The 19445-nt window shown below is 55.2% G+C and overlaps 1 protein-coding gene across 1 annotated transcript in view; it reads right to left on the bottom strand.

Moving 5' to 3' along the window:
* Window positions 1–19445, bottom strand: part of LOC131207549 (ETS-like protein pointed) — a 101571-nt gene that overhangs the window by 831 nt on the left and 81295 nt on the right. The window contains exons 7-8 of the mRNA XM_058200166.1: window positions 1038–1291; window positions 68–967 (exon numbers count right to left, since the gene is read on the bottom strand). Coding sequence (XP_058056149.1) covers window positions 68–967; window positions 1038–1291 — 1154 coding nt within the window. The remainder of the gene's footprint in view (window positions 1–67; window positions 968–1037; window positions 1292–19445) is intronic.

Consider the following 19445-nt stretch of genomic DNA (forward strand, 5'->3'; position numbering starts at 1 on the left):
CTGTGCGAAGAGAGAATTTAGTGTCCGGTTCCGGTTCTATGCGACCCTCTTTACAACCAACCCTTACCTCGTCGGGATCGGTAAGTTTAAACTCCCACTCGTCGCCCGTCCAGGAGATGAAGTTCTGGCAGGTTTTGTCGGTGAGCAGCTCGAGCAGGAACTGCCACAGCTGGATCGGGCCGGACCCGGTGAAGCACGGTGTGCCGCCCTGCGTGCCGTACGAGCCGAGCATCGACTTGTCGAAGCCCATCGTCGTGCCCATGTAGGCCGGGTGCTGGAAGTCCAGCAGCGGGTGACCGCCGCCGTGTCCCGGGTGCTGGCCCGGATGGTGCAGGCTCCACGGGTCCACCACGTGGCTGCCGAGCAGGTCCCCGTTGTTATTGTTGTTGTTGTTGCCGGGCGCGCCCGGCCCTCCGCCACCACCACCGGACGCTGCCGAGCCCTGCGGTGAGGTCGTGTTGCTCGGCACCGTCTGGAAGGGAGGCGTATCGTACGGTGACCCATACTCCGGGTAGCCACTCTCGCCGTGGTGACCCGCCGCCTGGTGGTGACTCGCCGGATGATGGTGCGACGGGTGGTGGTGCGATGGGTGGTGGTGCGGGTGATGGTGCGGATGCTGCTGGTGTGGATGGTGTTGCTGCTGCTGCTGTTGCTGCTGTTGCTGTTGCTGCTGTTGCTGACTGCTCGGATGCTGGTTCCCGGAGCCTGCTCCTCCGCCACCGCCTCCTCCACCACCACCACCACCGCCGGTACTGCTGTGATGGTGCGGTTGGTGGTAGCGACCGCCTCGGCTGGTGAACGGACCCGTCTTGTAGTGCGGCGCCATGTACTTCTGCTCCATCTGGATGGCTGAGTAGAACTCGGGACTGTTTTCGAGGTAACCGTGCGAGGAGGTCTGCGTTTCCGGGCCCGGCAACGAGTGATACTGATCCTGGTCCTCATAGTGCCCGGGCACCACACCGTAATTCTGGAAGAATCAAATCGAATTAGAACGGAGCTTGGCGTTCGGTGACTCTCTCGCTCTCTCTCTCTCTTACCGGCAGATCGTCGATGTTGATGAAACTGTTCGGTTCCTGTTCCTCCTTCATGGCGACTCCGCCGGCCACTCCGGGTGGTGCCTGCTGGTGGTAGCCACCCGTTCCCCGGGAGCCGAGCGCCGACAGGTAGGATGACGCCATGGACGACGACGTACTGTTGGTACTCCCGCCGTTCGCGCCGCCACTGGACGAAGAGATCAGTGACGGTGGCGGCGAACGGTCGTTGGTGCTGCGATCATGCAGTGATCCGTAACCTGGCGAAATAGAGAGAGAGGGAGAGAGAGAAGGATGAAAAGTGAGGTTAGTAACGGGGATCCACTAGAGGCACGTGCGTGTCCGACGATATCGCGGTTCACAGCACGATCAGCACCACAATGCATCGTTAGAAGGTGTCATCAGGCAGGAGATGAGAGTCCCCAACAACTAATCGAGCCCCCGGGGCTCGAAATGATTCGTTGTTGTTCACCCCGCGCGATCGATGAGTTTTTTTACTTCGTGCATTCAGGCCTCGCGCGGCCGCCCCGCGCGCTGAACACACGAAATGAACAAAATATTTTTAATAACGCTTCCGTTTCCGCTGCACCGCGAAGCACGTGCACCATCGGACCCGAACCGGAAACACCGTCCACGGTCTCGCCCGCCCTCCGCTCACCACAACACGGGGTGTGAAAACACAAACAAATCGCTCCGTTCCCCCCATCCCCCCAGCGGATGACCGTTTACCGCGGGGGCCACACCACAGTGCGTGGCAGACAGGGGATCATCCGATGATCGATGGATTGATTTCGGATCGGACCAACAGAGACCTATTCGCGGGGTGTTGTGCGGCGGCCCACGTTTGTTTGCTCACTGAGACGAAGATGATGGTTCGGGCGGTCAGGTTTAGGGCCCGGATGCGGAGTAAACAATCACGATGGTCGCCCCGGCCGCCTGCTTTCGGGAATGTGTAGCATTCGAATCGAGTTCGAGTTGTTTCCTTTGCCACCCCCGGCACCGCCGGCGAGCGGGAGAATTTGTTGTCGCTTAACCAGAATTAGCTAATAGATGTTTGGCCCATTCGGAGATCACTTAGTTCTGGGTTCTCAATCTGGGAACAAGTGTTCCCAGATCAGCTTTGTTTCACTTGGAAACGCAAACCACAGAGTCCCAAAAATAATAAAATTATGCTCAATTACAACTCCTCTATGTCCGTCTATTGCTGGTGACCTGGAGTTGTTCCTACCAACTCTTAGGTCGGCGGGATGCTCACGCATCGTTGTTTCGGCGCGAATTTTTGACCAAAGCAACATACTAATGATGTCGTAGCCACCGTATTCCCCAGATTTGGGCCCCTGTAACTGTTTCTTGTTCCCGAAACTGAAGAGCCACAAGGATAACGCTAAGCTACGATTGAGGAGATAAAGACGGCAATCGAAGGCTTTTTGTGAACACAAAAAAAGGTTTTTTTTAAGTGCTTCGAGGATTGGAAAAAAACATTGACGCAAGTGTATAGTATCTGCGAGGGACTACTTTAAAGGGAACAAAATTGATATTCATGAATGAATGACTAATGACTAAATTCTCCGTCTGTTCAGAGACGTTTCCCTCGAGGCCCCATCTCGAGGACTGGTTAGGTCCAACATAACAACATGCCGTGTTACAATATAAGTCAACAAATAAAGTTTTCAATGAAATTTTCGTTATCATGTTATTATGCGCGAAACACACACATATAATAATTTGATAATTTTCAATGACCTTTTTTCACATGCCAAGTGCTACGTCGTCGATAGCTTGGCGAATGTTAATGTTCAGATGCTACAAAGTTGCAGGTTTGTCAGCATAAACACGATCATTCCGTCTTGCTGAAACCACAAATCTTCTAAGTCTTTATCTCAAATTGCAGATCAGAAAAAAAATGTTATCATCTGAAGGTATTGCTCGGAATTAACGGTAGTGGTCTTCCCTTCCGTCGTTTTCAAACAAAATTTGGTCCCATGACGCCACCAGACCATACTGTTACACTCTTCAATCGATTCAGGGTTTTCCGGTGGCTCAGATGCTCCCTTATTTTCTTGTTTATGTAGCCGCCTGAAGAAAATATTGCCGGAAAAATTAGCACTTTTGAATCTCCAATGTTCTAGTAAATTTTAATAAATTGAACACGTTGTTCTGTTGTTGAGCGATGTATTTTCTAAAATGGCAGCATACAAGTTTGGCACTGGGGTCGACTGATCCGTTGGCCAAATGCCAGGCCGCGTCGTGATTTCGAAACGAAACGAAATGAATAACCCGATATTGGCATTCGTCCGCTGCCACATTTGTGCTTGGAATGCTCTGGGCCCTTTGGATGTTCAAGCTTCTAACTGCTCGAATTGAGGCTCCCTTCTTACTAAGGAGTCTTACGTCTGAGCCGAATGTCTACTCTTCTTGTCTTGACCCACTTTTGCAATATTGCAAGGGCACATCATAATCATGCTTTCTCTGCACTTTTGTTTTATTTTTGTTTTTTTGCAATCTTTTTGTATCAAGCATTGAATGTTTCTGTTTTTTTATTAGTCCAAGTGTCCCCCACTAGAACGCGTGACCCGTTGACTTAATTGGAACAAAAAACTCCAGCCAACCGCACAACTGACACACAGTCGAAACTCGGAAAAATCCGGAAAAGAGTGGAAAGCGGAGAGAACGCAACGCACGCCAACGAAACGAGAGTGAAAACGAACGGCCCGGCCTACGGCAGCAGCAAAACAAACAACAAAAAAGGAATGATCTTCAACCAAATTGAACCATCTCTTCTTGCGATGAAGCAACATCCGCGAGAAGCGAGACCTGACGCGGGCGACGGGAAGTTTTGTTTCCGTTTCCGGAACTGGGAAAAATACGCAGAGACGGCGACGCAGGCGGCGCTGTGGGTGGAGGACGGGCTGCGGTGCACACCTCGTTTCCCCCTCGGTGACCCGCCCCCGCGCCACGGGTCACTCCACCTTTTGTGATCGTATGAATCAATTTTCCTTTCTGCGGCGGCAGGAACACTAATTTGATATTCTTGGCGTTTGTTTATCGATGGATGGCCGGGAGGCGCGCGATGCCTTTGATGGAAAATGATGGACGTAGGATCGATGCTCGCCCGGCCTCGCCCATCGATCGCAGCGCATAAAAGCGCAATTGGCGATTGGGGGGAGCGCGCGACAAAAGAGAAGTTGGAAATGCAGCGCGCGGCGTGGTGAAAAAAGCCGTGGCCGTTCGACACGACAAGGAGTTAATCATTCTTTGTGAGTTGCGGGGCGCGCCGGAGAATTGGAGATCGTTTATGTGTTTATGTTAATGAGCGTTTAAAGGTGCGCTCGCGCCTACAGACCGAGAGGGAGCCAGCCCCCGGTGGGTGAACGGGGTGATGGTGGGGTGGTAATAATGCGTGTAATGTGTGTGCGCGCGCGCCTCGGCCGCGGCACGTGGCTCTCGCGCGATCATTCGCACGATCGTTCCGTCCCGAAGGGTCTTCCGGCCACAAGAAGTGACCGATCGAATATGATGCGCCAAAGCAAAGAAAGCAATGCATTAACCCGAAACACAGCCACAACAAAAGGCCCAAACTTGTCAACAGTTCTTTTCTCTGCCCCTTTATTTATGTCCCCCCCCCTGTGCCCCGATCACAGGATGGGATGTTAAAAAGGCGCACGCGCACACAAGTCAACCGGAGCATAAATAATCCATTCCAAGTCCGGGGACCGCACGTCCGGTGAAAGGTAAGGGCGCCCGTGCTCCAACCGGAAATGGAAGGTGAACACTTTCCTCTGAACCGAAAAAAAAAAACAAAAACCGAAAGCAAACAGAATCGGAACTCCGGACCGGAAACATCGATCGAGAGCGCGGTCGCGGATGTTTACCGGGGAGCCGGGGAGCCGAAGACCGCACTAGGAGATGCTCCCCCCGCCGGGAGGAGGAGAGTCCAGATCATCGGCCGATCTTTTTGGTCTTGAGTTTGAGACGAACGAGTTGCGGTTTGCTGCAATGATTTGGTTGATCGCGCGCCCAAAGTGTTGGGCCTTTGTTTTGGGCAACAGGTGGTGGCCCCCCTCTCCCCCGGACGACTAATGGCACAAAACTGTGTTGACACTGGCACCACCTACCCCCACCACGCCCGCGTGTCGGGGACTTGTGAATGAGCCTTTGAACATTGGCCGACCCCACCGAGACAGACTCTCCGTCTCTGTGTCTTCATGTCATGTGTCGGTTCAGTTCATTCATAAAATTACTGCCCGCTGTTTGTCCAGTACCACCCCCCGCGGGATATTTATGGGTTTTCGTCGGGCGGTCGGTCGTGCCGCGTTTGATCCCTCTTCCGAGGGGCCTGGGTTCCGGGGGCTTGAGAAGAAGTTCCGAAAGACGCCGGGTTGGGTGGGCAAATATTGATCTTTTGTTCCAAGACCGCACAGGACACACACACACACACACACACCCATTATGAGTTGGAGGAGGAACACCCCTCCCTTCTGTTGGTGGCCATCGACCGCTCGTCCCCCGGGAATGTCCAAGGGAATCTCAGTACAAATCTTTGGCGCAGGAGACCCGGTCTGGTCCCTCCATTGGAATCCTGCGGCACACAACAAGGACACACGAGCATACCGAAGACAGTTCCGGCTGAAACAATAGGGAATTCGGCGTCAATCGAGGCAAAAATGCTCATCGAAGTCGCCGTCGAAGACATTCATCTCAGCAGCCGACGACGACGACGTTGCTCGAAGTAGGCGTGGTGTAAGCGCCTTCTAATCTCCTCGGCCACGACGACAACCATCGTCGTCATCCCATCTTGGCCCGCGGGGCGCGCCAAATCTCGGCCCGCGGAACATGCGCACCTTGAAACTCGGATCCGCGCGCTCGCTTCTCACAACACACGGCTCACGGCATCGCGGCGAGATGAATCGATCCTCCTCGCCAGAGCCAGCCAATCACGGGCGCGCCAGATGCTGCGATGCTGCCGAAAGGGGGGCTTGTGTTGGCGCACACGGGGAAACACACAATCGCAATAGAAAGGGCCCGCGCAAGAGGGAGACGGTCACAGTCACGGTTCACTGGCTCGCTGAGACTGTGAGTGCCGTGTGTGTGTGCGTTGGCTTTTCCCCGCGAAGGTAATCATAAAATGATGTATTGGGGTGGCCCGGCGCGCGCCTGCGCCCAAACGACCGAGCGAGACAACATCAGGGAGGTGGCACTTATGATCCACGCGAGAATTCGATGTTTTCCCGCTTGATTCGCGCCCCCATCGGAGGGTGGAAATCTTATCCACCCACCCACAAAAATCCGTGGACCTCCCGCGAACCCCATTGAACGTTAAAATGGCGCGCACGCGACCGCCAGATCAAGGGGTGAAGAACCACAGGGTTGTGGGGGGCCGAGGACCTTGAGAGAGACCCCGAACCACACGGCTGACGTAAAAATTGTAAATGTTTTTGCGACGAAGACGACGACCGTGTCTCGATGGGAAAAACTCAGATTGATAGGCGTGCGGTGCTCCACCCTCTCTCTCTCTCTCAAGGGTGGTGACCTTCGCCTGGTGGGTTTTCCGGTCCAAAAAATCCGGCAGCAGCAGAGAGAGAAGGTCAAGCAGCCATCGGGTCGTCTTTGTTCCGAGTTCTCACCCTTGGCGCCGAGCAGCATAAATCTGGGCGATAAAAAAGATGAAGCGGAACTGGTCAACATCGCCCCACACACACAGACACGCACAAGGGAAGGTGGTGGCTGATTGGGTGGTTGGGTGGCTGGGCAGTGATCTGTCATCGCCAGCGCGCGCGCGTCAGCAGCAAGCAAGGAGCGCCCCGCCAGGTGAACGATCGATCGTCGCCATTCGTCGTTGGCGCGCCCGTAATGCATAATTATGCATAACTTGTCGTAGCAGGACCTCCCCCCGCCCCGTCTGCCCGCTGCCCGTTGCCCCACTCGGTGGCAGTTAATCGATCGATCGATCGATCGATCGACCGCTCGGGCGTTCGGAAAGGAGAGTTGCCGGGGGGTTTCGCGGCGTTTCTGGTTTTTATCATCGTCATCGATTATCGCATCACGGCACACACCGGCGACGAAGGCTGCGGGATGCGACCCTGCTGATGGTGGGGCTGTGTAATTTAAAATTAGCTTTAATTTTCATATAATAATAACTGTTTAGACGACATTTTTCCCTCGATCGACTTCGTGTGTCTGTGTGTGTGTGTGCGGAAAATCTGTGGCCATCTTCGCGCGGTGCGACCTCTCTCTCTCTGTAGTTCCCCCCCACACCATCATCATCATCACGCCGACCCACCATCCAATCTGCCTTAAAACGCGTAATCTCTTCCTGCATGGCAATTACCCGGGCGGACCTTGGGGGGCCAGCAGCCCCCCCCACTGCACACGTTAGACCTTCCTTTTTTTGTTCGCAACAACATAGCGACCCCCAGGTACCCAGGTGAGAGAGCGAGCGAGAGATGCTGTGCTGTAATTATCCATTTTTATCATCATTTTCTGATCGATTCTCCCCGCCCCGGGCCGTCGCCTGCCCCGCGGGCCACGAAGAGTGCATTAATGTGATGAAGTGACACTTTGAGTGCATCTCTCTCTGCTGCGCACACACGCAACCACAGCACACTTCCTGGTCCGCGCGAATCGGAAGGAACGGGGTCCGCGAAAGCGAAACTGCGCTCAAAGTGCAGCGTCCGGTAAACGGGTAAGAGGAAAGCGAAAAAACGGATGAAGGAACAGTCGAAAAAGAGGTGATAAAAAAAAGAGGCCGAAAACCCCGCCGCGTAAAAGAAAGCCCCAAACCCAGGGGGGCACACCTGTTGCACTTCCGGTTCTTCCCATTCATCAGCGCATCGAGCGGCGGCGGGATAACACAACACCTGGGGCCTGCCTGCAGGAGCAAGAGGAGTTTACCGGGAGGTGGTTGCACCCGCCCCAAAACAAGGACCTTCTTTGCTGGAGGAGTCACGAAAGGCGGACGATAATAAAATCGATTTCTTTGCCGACGCTCGATCGACGAGTGACTGCGTGGGGTGCGGGAGGAGCTCTATTTCCGGTGGCAAAAATCGGGCCCAGAATTAGCCCACAAACAATCGGATCGGGTTGGTGGTGGCGGGGCGGCGGCCTCAGGACGACCGGAGATGAAATACAAATTTCTTTGCATCTCTCTCTCTTTCTCTCTCGGGTCGCGTCTTCTTAATTCTTTCCCGCGTCAACACCCTCGGGGCGCGACGACGGAAATTACACCGGAAACCGGAATCCGACCGGAATGGGGCACGCGTTCACCGTAGAATTCGCGCCCGCAGTCCTCGCAGCATCACCGCCGCAGGGGTCGGGTTGGAAGCGATTTCTTGTGGCCCCCCCCGTGGCTGGATGGCGCAACATAGGTGGGGTGACCCACTAATTAATTAGCGGACCCACCGAGGCAAAGGCTTTCTTACGCAACTTTTCACGGGCCAAAGTTTGTGACATTGAAAGTCACGCGTTATCGGGCGGCGGTGGCGGCGGGTGATCATCGAGGCGGAAAAGTTATGGATTGCGAGGGGTCAGTGGTGCGGCGCCAGAGGTCATCACCACCCAAAGAGAGAGAGAGAGGTGGGGATGATCAAACGCCCCTCAATTTATGACCCGTGAGCGATTTCATAACGCTCGGTATTTCTCGGTCCCGGAGACACAGGATTTCTTCACCACGCGGCCATGGAAGCACCCCACCACCCATCGCTCGAGAGAAAGGGGGTCGTTGGGGGGGGAGGTTAAGGACTCGTCTGCCCCGTCGTCGTCGTCGTCGTCGCGGTCTGACCAACCTGACTGATGGTGGTTAGTGCTTCGGCTGGTGGCCTCGAGGGTGGACGTTGGTGGTGGCTGCGGCGCGGGATGGTGATGGTGGTGGTGGTGCAGCTGGTGAAGATGCTGGTACAGCTGGTGGCCGGACGGACTGATGGCGCTGGACGGATCCAGGTCGGTGTAGAAACCGGCGGGTGGCCCGGTGGTGGTGGCGCTGCTACTGTTGGTTGTCCCGCCACTCGCCGTCGTCGTGGAGGTGGTTGTGGTGCTGGCCGCCACCGCCACCGCTAGCAAGGACGAGGTGGGCGCATAGTCGGCCGCGTACGGGGACACGTTGTCGCTTCCGTTCACGGCACCGTCGTAGCTTTGCAGGACCATACTGCTGCTGGTGTTCCGATTGGCCACACTGCTCCCGTTGTTGTTGCTATCACTGCTCTGGAGCGGCGGATCGTGGTGGTAGTAGGGTCCAGCGAGGGGGGGACTACCGTGTCCGGCGACTCCTAGGACCTGACGCTGCTGCTGCTGCTGGTGGTGATACGGACGGACCTCATCGCTGTAGTGGTAGGACGGATGGAAGGATGCAATCGTGGCCGTCGCCGCCGTCGATGCCGCCACTGCGGGCTGCGGGAGAGGAGGAATCGACGGGAGTGCGGTGGCCGTTGTGGACGATTCCAGAGTGATTTTCCAAACACGCACACACTCACACACACGAAGTCCTTACCGCCGCCTACTCAGCGCGCGGCGGGCGGTGGACACACTCGGGAGGCTCACTGCAACCTGATCCGGGATCGCCGGATTGATGGTGACCGCATTACACGCTTCCCGCTTTAATCCTCTTCCGGTTTCAGCACACACACTCACACACAGGCACAAGCTCACTGGGTATTTATCACAGCAAATAAGGGAACGCGCGATCACTAAGTACAGCAAAATCGCACACCGATCATCACCGCACGGCTGGCCACAAAATCGCACCGAAGGACCCACCACCACTAGCTGGGAAAATAATGCTCCCCAAATTTGGTCCTCCGAAAGGCGATCTCTGAACGGGCGCGATAAAAGTAACACGTTGCTGCTGCGCGCGGCGAATGCGACCGCTCCAGAGTGAGTGCGCCGCGAGACTTCTCACTTCTCACTGTTCACTTCGCTCGGATCCGGCCCCAAAAGCCGAGCGCTCAGCGAGCCGGCCCGAACGTTGCCGAAGCCGACCCGATCGCTACCCGAACACCAAAAAACATCGCCGGAGCACTCACCGAGAGAGAGCTCACGCGAAGAGCGACCGGTCGTCTCTTTCTGGCGCCCTGCCCTGTTGCCGTCGCCGTCGTGCGCTCTCTCTCTCGCTCTCGCTCTCGGGAGCGAGTGAGCGACCGCAGCAGAAGCAGCATAAAAAGCATTTTATTGGCGCAACGCACACAACATTTTTTTATGATGTTTTGCGCACACACGCGCAAAGGGAAGTGTGCTCCCCTCAGCACCCACACGCCGCGCTGTACCAGTGCAGTGCGGGTGGATTTTTGGGGCGAACTCAACCAACACCAGCACGCGAGGATCACGCATCCGGAACGGAAGTAATTTTCTCGCCCGCGCGCATTATCCTGGCGGCGGCTCTTTCCCACACTAGAGCGCGAGAGCGAAAGAGAGAGAGCGCGCGTGGGTCCTTCCGACACGATCCTTGCGCCCGCACAGCAGAGCGCAGAATGCATGTGAAGCAATTTGTGGCGTTCCTCTTTCCCACACACAGCCAACAGCAGCAGGACATGTGTGTGCGGCGGCGGCAGGGTGGGCACCGCGTTCGGACGCATTTTCCCACAGGACCGGACCGAAATTTATGTATGCAGCGCGCCAGCCACCAACACGACAACCACCTGTCGCCGGTTCGCGAGGACGTTTGCGTTGGGCTGTGGTGGTGTTTGCGTGACGAGAAACCCAGGTCCAGGTCCAGACAAGACACACGCATACGGCGAGGCGCGCGGGAGGATTTCGAAAGGCAAATCGGGATGTGCAAGGATCGCTGGAGCCGCGGCGGTGGCGGCGTACAGACTCCGCCGAATATGCGGTCTTTAACGACCCGGCGCGGCTGGCGTCGCTCTCTCTCTCCATCGTTTCGCGGTGTCCGCTTTGTGCTTCCGTTCCCGTGTAAGCGGATCGTTGCTTTGCATCCTGTGTGCTGTGTGCTGTGTGCGGCGTATACGAAATTTGATGTCTCTATTTGATTAGGTCTCCTTTCCGCAGCGGCGGTGTAACGGGGAGAGTAGCGGGGTCCCACCACCACCACCACCAGCACTAGCCGTCGGACCAGGTTTATTTTCCTTTTCTCACACATCGCGATACATGATACTTGAGACGAAGAAGCGGAGAAGCGCGCTCCCGAAACAAAAAGGACACCACACACACAGGACAGGCCCCTGAAGTTTTGTGTTTTTTTCCCCGAGGTCTCCGGGGGTTTTGGGTGTAATTCACATGAAGGTATAGGCCACAACAAAATGCGGACCTCACAGCGCAGCGCAGCCCAGTGTCTGTCCCACATTGACTCCTGCCGTTTGTTGTTGGGATAGTGTCCTGTTTAGCGATCCCACGCGGTCCACCACCACGTAACATTGTGCGTTAATGGAACCGAGAACGAAGGCAAACACAGCGGCGTCATCGTCGACCGGGTGACGTCACCGAGACCGACCAACAGGTAGCGACGACCAGCAGGACGGATTTTGGCGACCGCCAACAACAGGTTGAGAGGAAAGATTAGCCCAGGGAATGTGTCATCACCCTCCCTAATCCTCCTCACCGTGGAGTGGGGTCTTATTGCCACCTCTCTCCGTAGCGTCCCGACGGACGAGTATCGATATCGTGTCCCCGGTGACATTCCATTGACCGGAATCCCGAACCACAGAAGAAAGGGCAGGAAACCCCGAGGTCGTGGCGATACCTGATATCGGAAGAGCGCAGCGCTTCTCGAGTGTCCCTTCGTTCGGGGTTGCGACCCCGACGACACACCGGATGTCGATCCGGACAATGTGGGCTCAATGAAGCGCACAGAAGAGACAGGGCTCCGGGGGCTCCGGGGTGCTGTTTCCGGTTGCCTTCGGCGAGAGCTTTTGCTTGATAACTACAAGCCATCTTCCTTTCTTGACCTTCACTCGGGGTTGATTGTGGCATAGGATTCGGGTGGTCTAGCCGCTACCCTATAACCAGTGTCCTTTTCCCGGTTTAATTCGCATTGGAATTTGTTGGAACATTGCTTCGAGTGTGAGTCGTGAACCGAGGCGCGTTGACACCATTAGGTGTGTGGTGTGGGGTCCTGAGAATCGATTCCCATTATCCTTACGAAGGAGCCAAACGCGGGAACGCCATCACAGGGCCTTTAGTCACACGCTCCCACGATCGCTATCTGGTGCTATAGGGGGGGTGTGCCGCTGCCACCACGCAGCATAATGTTGCAACCGAATTAAAAAACGAACATTCCCCATTAATTTTATGACATCAAGAGGAAGAGAGAGAGGGCGGTGAGCACCCTTTGCGCACCCCGTTGTCGCTCGATCGGGAAAAGGGTCCTCGCGGCAGTCGTCTGTTCCCGGACCCGAAATGGCCTTATGAGAGGGTGCGCCCGCGTTGGTGGACGCACACCTGTGCGCCGACATACCCAAGCATAGCCACCACGCACAGGACACCCTGCATGTGTCGCGCGCCCCCCGGGGCCCTCCACTCAACGACGAGCGAACAGGGAAAAGATGCCCGTCGAGGATCGCTCATGCGTTAAATGAATATATGTGGGCGCGACGACGCAACAGCAACCACCACTGGGATAGGGGGACTCCACCCCACCACCGAGCACCTCCTTTCGTTCCCTTCCAACAATGTGGACTTCTGCTATATGATCTCTACTAGGGTGATCCATCAAGTGTTTGAATTTTAAACTACCTCAATTACTTCACTTTTTAACCTTCTAACTTTATTCTGGAATCTGTAAACATTTAGTAAACAATTTGACATTTATTAAAACTTATTTCCAAACAGGATACGGTCTTAAACTCAAACTGTAGGAAATTTGAAAAGCTCCTCGGTGGTTCTGTTCATTAGCACGTCGTGCAAGAGAAGCCAATACACTCAAAACAACTTACTGTTTCTTCGAAAATGCCGTAACCGTCGATGGCGTACGCTAGAGAGAAATGTTGGCTGATTGGTTCTTCGGCAAAATTGAAGCTGCGAACTTGGACATTTGATTTCAATCGGACGACGCTACGTACCGTACAACAGATAATCGCACAATCGATATGTTGGGCCTCATCTTCGGAATCCAAACACTAGATGATCTCGCTTCCCATCGAGGTCCTGTCGGTCCTGAAATCGCACCTCACCAAACCCTCTCTCTGTCGATGGCTGGCAATGATCGCTCTAATAAAAGAGGCGGCCTCGGAAGGTGTTGCTGCGCCGTGCGGGCGCCCCCCACCACCTGGGTGTCACTCGCAGAGCGACGGGCGCCCCGGCCTTTTCCCACGGTTTATTTTTAATTTGAATGCTAAAATGTGATGCATTTATCTCATTTTTTGTTGTCACTTCGTGTCGCCGCTCCGACTGTTTCTCGGCGGGTGGGGGGGGATTTTAATGTCCTCGGATCACACACCCCTACCCCATTTCTCATCAGCCCTCTCTCTCTGGCACGCTCGGGGGTTTCGTAAGCACCCCTTTTGCACCCCGAATGGAGCTGGCTGAGTAGGGCGCAGTCATGTGTTGGGTGGTGATGGTGTCCCTCCATTCGATTAGGTTCTTTTTCCATTTCGCTATGCACGGTGGTGCTGGTGGTGGTGGTGGTGCTCTCTCCTGTCTGATCTGTTAATTGTTGCTCGACGGAGACACCTCAGCAACGCGCCGAATCCAAAAGGTGGCGGCAACCAACCAACGACAAAAAAGTTCACAGACCAAGCGGTTCCGAAATGTCATCCCCGCGAGCGGATGAAGCTAACACGGGCGCAACCCCTATATCGGGGGGTTGTTATGTGGTGTGTGCTTCGTCGTCCGTTGGCCGCCAACAGCAGTCGGGGCCAGAGCAAAACGGAGAGACTGTCGCAGGTCAGTTCGGTTGATTTACGTCTTCGCTCGCCGGTGCCATAAATTAAATTGAAATAATAATTAATTGGCCGCAGAGGGGTTTAATGAGGCTCTAGTTTTTGCGCACGCACACAAACCGAGGCACATCAACCGTTGTGACGTTCGCGTCGTTGGGTGGACTTCTTTAGACGCCAACACTTCTTCCGAAACTCCTTATAAACTGTCCCCGAGTGGTCGTCCTGAAAATGGCGCCGCGAATATATTTTTAACTTTTTTACTATCCTAGCAACCCAACCCCGTACTACAGAGAGAGAGAGCGAGAGAGAGAGAGAGAAGGATAGAGAAACAGAGGGAGAGAGCAAGAGAGCGTTGCCAGCAGCAACGCTCTGGAGCAACCGACTGTGGTTGCTAGAGACACTTAGACATCACCTATCATTGTGTGTGAAAGAGAGAGAAGAAGAGATAGGAAGAGAGCGAGAGAGAGAGAGAGAGAGAGAGAGAGAGAGGCTACAGCACACACCATTGAGGGTCAATTTCCGGTGCGCGCCGCCGTTGACGCCCATCGGCGACAGGAAACAATAAAGACAGGAGATGGTAATCCAACACTACACCCCACCCAGTACTCTCCCTCCCCCCAGCAACCCGCCACCCCTCCCCTTGAGGGGCTACGTGGCGTTATGCGAAGGTTCAGAGGGTAATCAAAATCCGGCGGCGCTCATGTGATTCTCGAGTGTGTCGTCGAAAACCGGCCAATCACTTTTCACTTTCCCGCCACCCGACGGCTGAGGGCTGCGGCCCCCCCCCCCCCCCCCCCACCCGAGGTTGTCACACCCCGAGGCGGGAGCCGGATTGAGATGTGACCAATTAAATCAGTGCTTCCGGTGCAAAAACCCCTTTCCCTTGGCCCGCCCCGACCAAGACCCGGGAAAGGAGAAGGGTGGTTTTTGAGAACCGACCCCCTGAGAGAGACACCGGATCGAGGTTCGTCGTGTGTATGTGTGTGTGCGCCCAGATGCCATCATAATCGTCACACGTAGCCGGAAGTGATGACAAGAAGGGGTTGATGGCGGCGATGATGACGATACGGAGCGGAAGAAGATCGGATCATCGGTGACACGGCGGCAACGAAGACCAAAACGACCACGAAAAAGGAAGAGAGAACAAAACACACACAAAGGCAATAAAAGGCCGATCGTGAAACAATCCCCCATTCAAATTGTGTGCTCCGCGCGCGTTACAACAGGGGAAGGAAACAGATCCAATCTTCTGATCGCTCTCCGAGAGAGAGAGAGAGAGAGAGAGAGAGAGCGAGAGAAGAAGAACGATTGCATAGGATACTTGATCTGAAAGGATATTCTTCCCAACTCGTCTCGTTAGCGTCTTCCACCGGAGATGTGGCTCCGCCTCTTGGTCCGTGCTGCATGTCCTTCCTTATTCAAACCCATATCCTTGTCCGTGTCCGGGCGCCGAGGTTCCACAGTCATTCATCATCAGCTGCTAGGGGAAACCACCGAAGATGATGATGATTGCTGCTGCTGCCGAGGTTGGGTCTTTTTTTTACTCCTGAAGATCATTATAGAGGCTTCTCTCGTTTACCACCCAGATCGTGGTGTTGGTGCGAGGTTTAGTAGACACAAGACGAGTGGCACCATCTGGGTAAGAGACACGCAGACGTAATTATGGTGGCGCGCACCAAACACAACAACTGCATTAGCACACACGGCCAGGCCACTACAATAAACCGAGGTACGTAACCGCCCGGAGTTCCTTTGCCCGAGGTTGTCTTTGGCTTGGGCTCTCAAACGGTTTCTTGATATGGCCCTTACACCTCAACCCGAAAAAGACCGCTCCGGGTCCACTCGCATTCGGATGGGTTCGGCTCGGAGTGGTCCACGATGAGCCGCTAGGCAGCAACGTGCTCGAATATTGACTTGGTGCGCCTCACAGTCGCCCAGTGCCCAGTCTAATAACAATTAATAATACAACTTCCGGTGGCAGACGCGATGCCAATTGAGGCCCATCGGATGAAGAGCTCTTCTCGGTGTCGTGCGCGGGTCTTGAAGTATCCAGGAACCGATCGAACCTCGAAATTAAGACCGCCCGGGTCCCCTCACAGCACGCATTCGGAAGTGTGCAGGTGTGGTGTTCAGGAGATAAAGGCCAAAGCGATGTCCCGAAAAATCCCTGCAACAAAGCTGAGTGCGCGGATGATGATGACACACATCACAAGACGATCACATCATTATTAACCAAAGGAGCTTCCACAGAGCGTTCTCTCTCTCTGGATGATACGGTCTTTGGTGTGGTTTTTTATCCTTGTATGTTGTATGTTGTACGCACTTCCGGTCGCGGCACGGCGCAATACTGTCCCTTTTCTTCTCTCCTTGCTCACCCCGGCCTCTGTCTCTGCTGATGGTGCTGGGGTCCCTTCTCCCAACGCCACACACCTTCTTTTCCCTCTGCGTTCGGGCGCGTCACAGTCTACCTTTCACGGGAGACTCGGGCCTCTGTCTCGGGAGCGGAAATGAAACCAGATCCATACGGACCGGGGACCGGATGGTGCATCGTAGATTTTTCGGGTCCCTTCTCGTTTCTTTCGCCTCGTCTTCGTTTTTTTCTGTTGCTGGTTGGCCTCCCCTCTCCCTCGGTGTCGCCGTTTTTTTTTTCTATTAATGTTCCTCTCAACAGCTCAGCTGCGCACGGCGCGCTCCGCGGACACTTGTCTGCGGCCCACAACACAAAACAGCGTCGGGGTGGTGCTTCTCGGAGTACCTTTTCTCGTCCCCCGTCGATCCCGCGCGGGCAGCCATTGTCGAGGCAGTGATCGCCTGCTTCCGCCACAGCCAACCGACACGCAAGGACACGTGCGCGGTGAAAGTAGCGGCGCGCACGTGTTCAGCTGCTTGTGCCGCGCGTATCCTTGCGCGGGCATCCGACATCCGGCCACTTGGCGGCGCAGCGCGAAGAGCAGGATATGCACCTTCGAGAAGAGCCTTAAATTTCAGCATCCTCCTGTGGCCTCTGTCAAGGCTCCCATTTGCCCAAACTAATCCTCGCCATCGGGCACCGGAGAGTGTTTCCAATAAATGTAATCATTTTCGCGCACATCCTGTGGTGGGGCCGGGGACCACCTCACCAATCCACTTCAGTGAACCCGCGGCCCGCTCGAGACCTCGACGAGAGATCAAGCGCGATCACCGGGGGGGTACCAACCTCGTACCGCTTCTGGCTCTGGCGCCCACCATCATAACGGACCAACGGATTGCCTTCTTCTCCTTGGGACCTACCAGCCCGCGGGGGTCCATTCATCCGTTTCATTCACAAAATGTGATTCAGGAGTGTGTGTGTGTGTTGGTGATTTAGTTCCATTTCCTTTCCCATCGTACTCCTGACCTACCCATTCCGACCCGACTTGACACACTATCACCGCTCGCGCCACAGCACCGCAGGTTTTCTTGATTGTTTTCCGATCGCTCCGCATCTTCTGAGAGGCTGGGGGGAGCAAAGAGAGAGGTGTCGGACACCCCTTGAGTAAGACAGAGGAGCTTAAAAGGAAGGATACACCTTTTTTGTCGCGGTGGACCCACATAAACCTAAAAGGCTGCCAAAATTATGCAGAAAAATTCGGTCGAATCGGTGGTGGTGGTGGTGGTGCTGGGGCCCGCGATCTTCACACGATCGCGAAGAGGAGATGGGGGAGGTGATCTCAGGGGGGGGTGGGTTTTGGGTCGATCTCGGAGTGTGACCAAAAGCCCCAGATCCAAGGTGCCAACTCTACCTCCTCACGTAACAGGTAGCGGCGGACGACGGGCAGGCAGCGCGGCGGATTAATGGTCCACACCTTAAAGGGGGTGAAGGGGGAGCCCCCGAGGGGCGGCAAACACGGGGGGGGAGGGAAGTTGCATCATACACCGACCGATCGACTTCCTTTCGAACGCAACGCAAAAAAAAAGGTGGCGGGAATTAAGTCCACGGGATTTGCACGGTAAATGAGGTCTACACTTTTGGTCGGGCTCCAACCCTCCGCCTAAGACCCCAAGGAGATGATGATGGTCGGGGGGTGGGTGGGTGCAGGACGCAGGACACAGGCTCTGCGGGTGCGACGTCGTTATCGAAACGCGCCAATCGCTTAATAAACGGCTAATTAAAGCCCTTTTTTCCTCCGATACGCAGCAGCGTGCTCGCGCCTTGCGTTGTTGTCCTTCAATTGCACCGTGGAGAGCCGCTCGCTGTTGGGGTTTGTGGGGCTGGGGGGGTGGTTTCCTGCCTCCACAAGAAATCTTGGCACGCAAATCACGGCAAAAAACAGGTTACTCTGCGGGCGCGCAGCCACATTTGACTTTCTCTCTTCTCTCGGGAGGAAGTGGATTCGAATTCAAAATTAACGAGATCAGAGCCCCGGTCTGAGCCCCCGGTTACCGGTCACCTCTCTTGGGGGCTCCGTGTGTGAAAAATGACCATTTTCCTGTGGCCCGCGCTCCGCGGTCTCTGCTTCTCGCTCTCTCTATTTCTCTGGGGCACGCACCGCGATCCACGATGTCCAAAACGGTAATCTAATTGAGGTTCCACCTCTCTGGGCTCTCCTCCACACGAGAGTCACACGGTCCACGACCGACCGGACCGGATGTTGGCTCTCGGGGCCGCCGTCGCCTCGTGTGAATCGTAACACATCCGGAAGTGGGTTCAATAGCGTGAGATAACACACGTCCCCAGCAGCAACAACAACAACGGCAAACCCGTTATAGAGTCAGCGCCACAGACAGTCTTCGGACGACGCATCAGAATGGAGTCCAGTGACATTCCTTGGAGATCTTGGAGATCTTGGAGATCTTGGAGATCTGGGTCTCTCTCGGCAGACGACTGCAATCCCGGGACTTACCGGAGGAGTCTCCCGTCAAAGCTGATCTGGAACCGATCCTAGTTGGCGACAGACCACAAGACTTGAGGATCCTGCTTCCGGGGGGTTCCCGATCCGGCAGTCGATCATCACCGCTGGGCACGTGGCGACCATGATCGGGTGGGCGGAAGCACATTTTCACGCACGTGCACGCTAAATGCAACATTTCACGGCTTGTTGGGTGGCTGGCTGGCTGGCTGGGTGTGGGAGTGCTGTCCACCACCCACCATTAAAGGAAGTGGTTCTCCCGTTTCTTCCCCCCTCACTTCTCTCGGTTTTGGCCCTTTTATTTTCCGTCCGCCGTTATTACACCGCGCCGACGAGAGAGCCACAAACAGAGCCCAACCCAGGCCCGACGACCCGCCGCGCTGATGATGGTCCTGTCTTTTTGTTTTTCACATTGTTGATCTTCTACCACCGCGAGTTCTTCCCGGTCCGCGCGCGCGCACACACACGCCTAGAGCCTAGCTAATCGTCGCCCCGCGCGCGCGTTGGGTCCGGTCCCGCCGCCACCAGGCCAGGCCGGGCCACTAACTTTATGCGGCGTTTAATTTCTAACATCCGCTCTTTTGCGCTCTCCATTTTCCTTCGTACGTTCGCCGTTTCTATCTGACCGCCTGAGGGAGAGAGAGAGTGAGAGAGCAGCGAATGGGTGGACACTGTCTCTGTTGTTTTTCTACTGAAAATAATGATTCGTTATTTGGAACGAATAT

This window comes from Anopheles bellator, chromosome 2, assembly GCF_943735745.2.
Source record: "Anopheles bellator chromosome 2, idAnoBellAS_SP24_06.2, whole genome shotgun sequence".
NCBI lineage: Eukaryota > Metazoa > Arthropoda > Insecta > Diptera > Culicidae > Anopheles > Anopheles bellator.